Consider the following 8,426-nt stretch of genomic DNA (forward strand, 5'->3'; position numbering starts at 1 on the left):
CGGGCGACCGACGGCGGTGAAGACGGGGAAGGGACATGACGGACTGCTAAATCTAGACAAATCTCGGGTAAAATGGAGCTTGGAGGTCGAGCTTCGAGAGGTGAAAGCTTAACTAGTGTGGCATTTCATCGAACACCGCATGTGCATAGGAGGTGAGCTAGAGCACCACAAAGCACTCCCCTCGCCGGCTAGAAAAAGCAGAGCAGTGTGGAGTGTTCTGCTGCAGCGATGGGGTATATATAGGCAACTCACTGGTCCCGGTTCGTGGCTGGAACCGGGACTAATGTCCCCCCTTCTGTCCCGGTTCCAGCCACGAACCAGGACCAATGACTGTGGGCCAGGAGCGAGGGCCATTGGTCCCGGTTCGTGCTTGGAACCGGGACAAATGGGTCCAGACGAACCGGGACCAATGCCTCATGAGGCCCGGCCGGCCCACTGGGCGCACGAACCGGGACGCATGCCCCCCATGGGCCCCGGTTCGTGACTGAACCGGGACTAATGGGCTAGCCAGGCCCCAACCAAAGCCTTGTTTTCTACTAGTGGCTACATCACAAGGTCTCGACCATTCTGTAAATATAAATGTGTTCGTGTGATTCCAAAAAGGGGATTCTATGATAAAATTTCCAATTAAGTAGACATAAGCATAATAGGTGTAACATTCGAGGATCCATATTACTTGAAGTTTGATCGAGCACAAATGAAATATATTACTGAAAGTTTGTTCGCGCACATATGAAATACATAACTTTCTATGTGATCGTCACTAATCTAATTATACATTAACTAATGTATTAGTATTTTATATAAGAATTGTTCCAAATAAAAAAATGACATATAGATGCACGTGGTGGACTGTAGAAACTCATGTATGGAATCAAATGACGGAATTTCTCTCTCCTCCATAGCTTCTTCCATTGTAGTGTCGTGATATTAACCTCATAGATGCCAATGTCCGCAGTTAATATCACTGCCCTCCACAGATCCAATCAGTCTAAGCCTTTTGGTTGGATTTTGAATAGGGATAAGATTCATGAGTTCGACGACTCTAGGCATAGTCCATGATGCAAATCCATTAGAATCCAATTGTCTTGACCACATGTTGAGGATTACCATGTCCACATGTGCAAACCCCAAACTTCCATCCTCCATCGCCATGAGGATAGGGGAACCGCTAATGACAACCCCCAACAATGGCGCATCAATCAGCGATAAGCAATTAGAGCTCAAGTCATATTTGAGAACTTCTACACTATCATCGTCATTATGTGTAAGCATGAAGTGAAGTGCATTTTCAACGAGGATGGAGGGCATTGAGTCGATGAATGCATCAGGTGCAAGTTATAGACTAGAGCACATATCGCTCCACTCAAAATCTGAGCATGACTTGCTCCGGTCACTTGACACCGGCAAGGACACACACACATGTGCAACACAATCTTCATCATCAGTCATGTCAATGCCCAAGAATACCACCTAGAAGGGCCCTACATGACACGCACAATGGTCACAATCGCTCGCAGCACAAGGCAATGCAGTGGCCCGTCGATGTAGCCCATTGACACCGGCACTTTCAGCTTTCTTTGGCGACCCGTCATGGGGTCCCACATGACAAGGTGGGTCGGGGGCCAATTATCCCGAAGGAGAACACGACCATGGCGACAGTCCCACACAGGGTATTTATAGTTACCCCCCCCTCCCCCCCCCCCGATCGTCGGGAATGTCTGCACCGAATTTCATGGTGGAGATAAAGCGTGGGGAGGGGGCTTTCCTCGGGAGAAAGTCGAGGGGCCAGGAATAAAGGAACCCTAGCATGGGGGGAGATCCATGGAACTTACGGTAGCGGGAATGAAAGGCATGGTAGGAGAGAAGACCGAGCCATCGCTTGTTGGCAATGTAGGCACGCATGAGGCACGCAGGCTCATTCAGTGGGAGGCGAAAGAAGATCTCCTCGAGTAGTTCGTTCGGTAGCGATTGTATCGTTGGTGGCGGCAACATGGTTGGTGGAGGCGATGGTTTCGGGAGGGGAGAGGTTTGAGGGTATGTTTTATGATGATTTTGGGGAGTTAGTGTTTCTTGCCGATATTGGCCACCCTATGGGCCACCGAAAGCTCAATCAATATTTTGGCTAGCCAAAGAATTAAAAAGGCTAGCTTGGGCTAAACTCAAGACACACCGGGTCCCTTGCAGGCTACCCAGGCCTAGAGGCAGGCTTGCCACCAGGCTTCCCACCGAGAGGCCACCCTCGATGTATTACACCGTCACCCAGCACGCGCGTGCAAGCCCTGGCTCTGTGGTTTTGCAGCTTCGCCGTCGGCTAGGCGTGTGCGCGGCCTCGGGGCCGGCGTGGAAGTCGGAGCGGCGGCTCTGGAGATGGTTGTAGGGTGTCGGCTCCGGTTGCTCGGGTGGCGAAGCTGGCGGCTCGCATGGTGCGCGGCCTCGGGGCCGGCGTGGAAGTCGGAGCGGCGGCTCTGGAGATGGTTGTAGGGTGTCGGCTCCGGTTGCTCGGGTGGCGAAGCTGGCGGCTCGCATGGTGCGCGGCCTCGGGGCCGGCGTGGAAGTCGGAGCGGCGGCTCTGGAGATGGTTGTAGGGTGTCGGCTACGGGTTGCTTGGGTGACGTAGTCGGCGGCTCGGCTGGAGCGTGGCCCTGGGTCGGTGTGTTTTTTTTTGTTATCCCTGATTAATCAAGAATGTTAGATTTTTGGGTCCGGTTTTCCTTATAAACTGGACCAACTCTCTTTTTCTTAATGAAATGCTTTGGAGGTGTTGTCGAAAAAAAAACAGAGTGGGTGGGACACGGAGCAAAGGGAAAGCACGGAGTAGAGGTGCGTGTGCGGTGACGCTGGGCCGAGACGGAAGCGCAAGCGCTGACGCCTCACTCACGGCACGGGGCTGACACTAGTTACTTACTTGTAGGCCCCCTTTCCGATCTCCACTCCACAGTCCTACTCCTACCTACCCACCCATCCTCCCCGTCCGAGTCTCCAGCCGCCGGAAGAGCAGGGCGAGATGAGCTCCGGGATGGGGAAGGTGGTGTGCGTCACCGGCGCCTCGGGCTACATCGCCTCCTGGCTCGTCAAGCTCCTCCTTCACCGCGGCTACACCGTCCGCGCCACCGTCAGGGACACCGGTACGGTCAGGACCCCCTCCCCTCCTTCGCTCTCCCCGCCTGCTCCATGACTTTCGCTTGGTTATAGGTCTAGTTTGTTCTTGGTCCCCGCGGCCGCCAGGGATTCATCGATTCAGTCATTCACTGGGTGGGTGGGGAACTAGGTTTTGTTCAGCTTGTCAAATTGGAATTAATTGTACAAGGAAGAAGAAGCTGTTATCATGCTGTGAGTGAGTGCTGGGGAGTCAACGCCATCTCTCCACTGCAACTAGTATTATCTGTATAAATCTGAATCTAGATTCTCTAAGAGTCAAGGGGCAGCCATTCTGACCTGTGAATTAAAAACTACACAACTGATTTCCCATAATACTGTTGCTAGTGTGTTGCTGCGACAGTCATTTTTCTTTCATTATAATAAATCCTTTAGATTGTTGGAGTTCAGAATCAACATAGATTGGTCGTTGGAATGTTTTCTTTTTAATAAAAACATGCATGTGTGGCGCTAACTGAACTGCCGGTTCCTACTTGCAGCCGACCCCAAGAGAACATTGCACCTGCAGGCCCTGGATGGAGCCAAGGACAGGCTCCACTTGTTCAAAGCAAGCTTGTTGGAAGAAGGCTCTTTCGATGCTGCCGTTGCCGGCTGCGATTGTGTCTTCCACACGGCCTCTCCCTTTTATCACAATGTCAAGGATCCCAAGGTTAGCACACATCATGGTCACTGTGCACAATTAGATACAACATGTGTTTGTTCCTTATATGCATGTGTGCGGGCTTATGTTTTCAACAGCTAAATCTGTTGATGATGTTTAGATAGTAAATACAACAGCTTCACCGGACGTTTGTTCTGTATGCTTATGTGTGTCTTTACTGTCTTGCAGGCTGAGTTACTTGACCCAGCTGTCAATGGAACACTCAATGTTCTCCGTTCCTGCAAGAAAGCCTCTATCAAGAGAGTGATCATAACGTCGTCCATGGCTGCTGTTGCCTACAATGGGAAGCCAAGAACTCCTGATGTAGTGGTTGATGAGACATGGTTTTCAAGTGCAGAGGTCTGTGAAAAGAATGAGGTAATATGTCTTTCTGTGCTGGTAGAGCTCTGCTTGTTTTTCACATATGGAGTGGTAAAATTCTGGGTTGATTTGCATATATGGTGTGGCAAGTCACGTTAATAAATACATCCAGCTCTATATGTCTACCACTCTGCCTGCACTCAAATGCCCTTCATTTGTGTACTAGATGATTTACATACACCTCTACTGAAATACAGTTTCTTAGGATGACAGGGTGATACCATTGTTGTTGAAGATCTTGGTTTTGTGTTTTCACACAAGGATGTAAGTTGTGCCCAAATGATACATTATCCATAACAAGTGTAAGAATATGAAAGTAACTGTCAATTGATCTTGTTCCATCTTTATTTGTGTCATACTATACTTGGTTGGTTTACAGGGAGAAAATATTATACCTGGTTAAGTCATCACTAATGCCAGTATGCTATATAGTCAGTCTCTGTCTGCTGCTACAAAACAATTGCAGAACAACTCTGCATCTACACATTGTCCAGTTAAGATTCTGCTGCATATAAACATAGTACTTGCCTATGTTGAACCGGCATATACATATATAATCACTTCACTACTATTAACATTCAACTGACATCTGTACTTGTCATCATAAGTAGATCGCTACTATTACTATATGACTGACACCTGCATTTATCATTATAAGCACATCGTTCTTCAGTGGGGATATGCATTTCATTCCTCATATCGACTATAAGCTTAGACATAATTTCTGCGTTAATAGAGTTCTTTCGATATTTTTTACCTAACTTGAAATTAGATTGCCTTATATAACTTTGTATGCAAATCTTTCAAAACTTTACCTTCACATCCTTTTGTTCTCCTGAATGTGCATACTTGACTGTACATCATTTGCATTCTCATCTGTTCTCCTGAATGTTCATCTGCTTCAGCAATGGTATGTGCTATCCAAGACCCTTGCTGAGGAAGCTGCATGGAAGTTCGCAAATGATAATGGATTTGAAATAGTTACAATAAACCCAGCAATGGTCATCGGTCCCCTGTTGCAGCCTACACTGAATACTAGCGTAGAAGCAATATTGAAGTTTATAAATGGTATGTCTGTATGTGGCTTCATAATTAATTTTTTATAGGTTAGCTCTAGCAAGTATGTAAGGTAGAGCTCTGTTACGCCCTACACACATTTTGCATTTGTCGTTTGTTTGAGAAAATACCCCTGTTAAGCCATTAGCACAATTTCTGCAAACAAGCTCAAGATATTCCAAGTGATGTTGAATTAATGTTTCTTTCATTTCTTTTTATGTGTGTACATGTGTTTTGGGCACTGGCATAAGCACTGTTGGTGCCATATGGAATGATTCTACTCTTCATTGTTTATCTAGCTAATTGTTTGTGCATCCTAAACCTGCACGTTACATGTACGGTGAATGTTCTGAATCTTATAAGAAACTAGCAAGATGCCCGTGCGTTGCACGAAACATGAAGATGCATTTGTATGAGTAGTTTATCTTATGAGAGAAAAAGATGAACAAGGAAAAGCCGTATCTACAAATGTGGAGAGGAGTGCGGGTAAATTGTCATAGTTTCCTTCCTACCCGTTAGATATAGATCGGGCGACCTATATTGCAGGATGACAGGCACACCATCATCACCAACTCTGCTTTTTATAATCTTATAAGAAATATCAATAAGATGGTTGTTTAATTGGAAGTTTGATTGTTCACTATGGGGGTCTGGCCTATGGTACCTTCAGTGCCATGAATGTATTTTCATCTAACTGAGAGGATATTTGTTGACCGATGGGAAACATGCATGAAATAGATGCTTATGTCTCAAAAATATTTAAAACTACAGTTCTTTTGCCAGAAGAAGTCTACTCTAACGGGACATATTTGAACTCTTGACAAGAAATCCTTGGTATTTTCATGCAGGATCATCTTCTACATAACCCCAATTTCAGCTTTGGCTGGGTAAATGTTAAAGATGTTGCCCTGGCACATATCCTTGCATATGAAGTTCCTTCGGCAAACGGAAGATACTGTATGGTTGAAAGAGTTGCTCACCACTCGGAGATTGTCAAGATCATACACGAAATGTACCCCAATTTTCCAGTGCCAGACAAGTAAGCTAACATTCTTTCCAAGCGCTTTCTCAAGTAAATCCCTTGAAATCAATTCGAGAACAGTAGTGTTGGATATTAGTTACTCGTTTCTCGTTGAGGCTTCACGGACACTGTAGAGCGCTTAAGCTGTTCATTTGCACCATTTCTTGTTGAGGCTTTGTGGACACTGTAGTGACAGGACTCATTATTTTCCTTTTTTGTGCAGGTGTGCAGATGACGCACCATTTGTCCCTATCTACCAGGTATCGAAGGACAAGATAAGAAGTTTGGGTATGGAGCTGATTCCCCTGGAGACGAGCCTCAAGGAGACTATCGAGAGCTTGAGAGAGAAAGGATTTGTTACTTCTGAGTCAAGCCATCTATGAAACCTTCTTTCCTTTGGCGTCACTGGATGCATACATGTTTATGTACACCTGAAATAAATGGAGGCATATTGTGCTCTATGGATCCGTTGTGTTCTCATGGATTCGAGGTTCAAGACGTTCCTCAGAATGTGGGCAGCCAGGAGCACGCTTAGCAAATAGAAAGACCCACTACTTAGTGTCGATGACATGCTGGTGGACTTCACTCTCTAGTGACATATAGTGTGTATTTCTACATGAGTTTATATGTATACTATACTCTATAGATAATTTCTGAAAATAATCCAATTGAGAAGGAAATGTCTTAAGTGGAAACTGGGTCTAAGGGGGATTCAGTATTTCCAGACTATTGAGTAGTGTAAGTGTCATGACAATTATTGGTCATGATGCAGTAATTGTTGGTTCTAGTCAAGCAACAATTGCACTCCCTATGGGTACTATATGGTAATCTTTGCTGGATGTATCTATATTCTACCCATACTTCACTGAATTTTAAGAATATTTATAATGGTTTTCATGTTGAAACTCATAAACTGAGTGAGGTTGAAAACCTACTCGTAACTCAGCAAAAGAGTTTTTCAAGGAAATTTAGAGTAAATGCTTCTCTATATTGTGTATTGTACTATACATGCGTTAAACTAGGTACATGTTTGGCATACAAATTAATTTTCTAGATTCTTGGTAAGTCAAGATACGGCATGGTCACCTAGGCCATCCTAATGTTGGGATGATGAGAACATTATTGATGGTTCCACTGCCGACCAACGAAATTCGGCCCGTTTGGCAGGTTTGCATATGAGTACCATCAATTGCATCAATACAATCATGTGAAGGCATGAACAAACTGAACTGTTATTGTTCACAACAATAAATTCATGTCATGGATTAAACTAATACTCCCTCCGGTCCTTTTTACTCTGGAATTCTCTGAAGTCAAACTTCACAAAGTTTGACCGTATTTATATGAAAAAATATCAACATCTGCCATGCTAAAGTTATATAATATAAAACTTTAAGTCATGACACATCTAGTAGTATTGATTTTAGATTGTGAATGTTGGCACTTTTTTCTACAAAGTTGGTCAAACTTTACGAAGCTTGACTTCAGTCAAACCTTATATGCGAACTAAAAAGAACCGGAGGGAGTAGTTAGTACTGCTCATCTTGAAATATGGATACCATCTATAGCTCGTTCATACCTTCGGAGGAGTTTGACCAGTAAATTGCTTTATTATCTCTCCATTCACATACATGACTTGCTTGAAATACAAGGATATTGTCTCATTGGATCTTCTGGATATGTTGTGAATCACTCTAAATCTATGATTATGACTTACAACATTAAGAAACATTGTCACTTGCTCTTTGAAAGAGGTGAGGATGCTATCTTTTATCAACTGCCTCTCTCTAAATGTCTTCACAAGCTTGGAAAAGGGGTACTTCTCATTCGAAGCATGTTCACAGACTCTACATCGTTACACTTGTATGTGTAGTTCAGATTAGTCATCCTCTCCCTATCTCAAGGAAGCATGGTAGCATATGTGTCCACACTCCTGGAATTGCGAGTAAATATGTGTCTAAATTATACTAAAAGGCAGAATTTTCACTATCATATGTTTATTCTTGTATATTATGAAAAGTGTATTTTTTGTGCAAATTGTGTGCAGATTTTTTCATAAATGTTTTAGGATATCTTTTATTTTTCTTCTTCTGTGAAGGTAATACCAATGTCACTAATTTATTTTTGATATAAAATTTTATTTCTTTTATTTTTTTGTATTTTATACAC

General features: G+C 44.1%; 1 protein-coding gene across 2 annotated transcripts; it reads left to right on the top strand.

The window, feature by feature from the left end:
• Positions 1 to 2,924: 2,924 nt before the first annotated feature.
• On the top strand, positions 2,925 to 6,952 carry LOC125530927 (phenylacetaldehyde reductase-like). Of its 2 annotated transcripts, XM_048695342.1 has the most exons (6): positions 2,964 to 3,128; positions 3,639 to 3,808; positions 3,989 to 4,177; positions 5,086 to 5,256; positions 6,085 to 6,275; positions 6,481 to 6,952. In XM_048695342.1, exons 1-6 carry the CDS (start codon positions 3,008 to 3,010, stop codon positions 6,638 to 6,640), a joined length of 1,002 nt encoding a protein of 333 aa, XP_048551299.1. In that variant the 5' UTR covers positions 2,964 to 3,007; the 3' UTR covers positions 6,641 to 6,952. The 2 variants fall into 2 exon arrangements, with proteins under 2 accessions (XP_048551298.1, XP_048551299.1); XM_048695341.1 differs by lacking the exon at positions 5,086 to 5,256 and having other exon boundaries at positions 2,925 to 3,128.
• Positions 6,953 to 8,426: the final 1,474 nt, after the last annotated feature.

Source organism: Triticum urartu, unplaced genomic scaffold, assembly GCF_003073215.2.
Source record: "Triticum urartu cultivar G1812 unplaced genomic scaffold, Tu2.1 TuUngrouped_contig_6661, whole genome shotgun sequence".
NCBI lineage: Eukaryota > Viridiplantae > Streptophyta > Magnoliopsida > Poales > Poaceae > Triticum > Triticum urartu.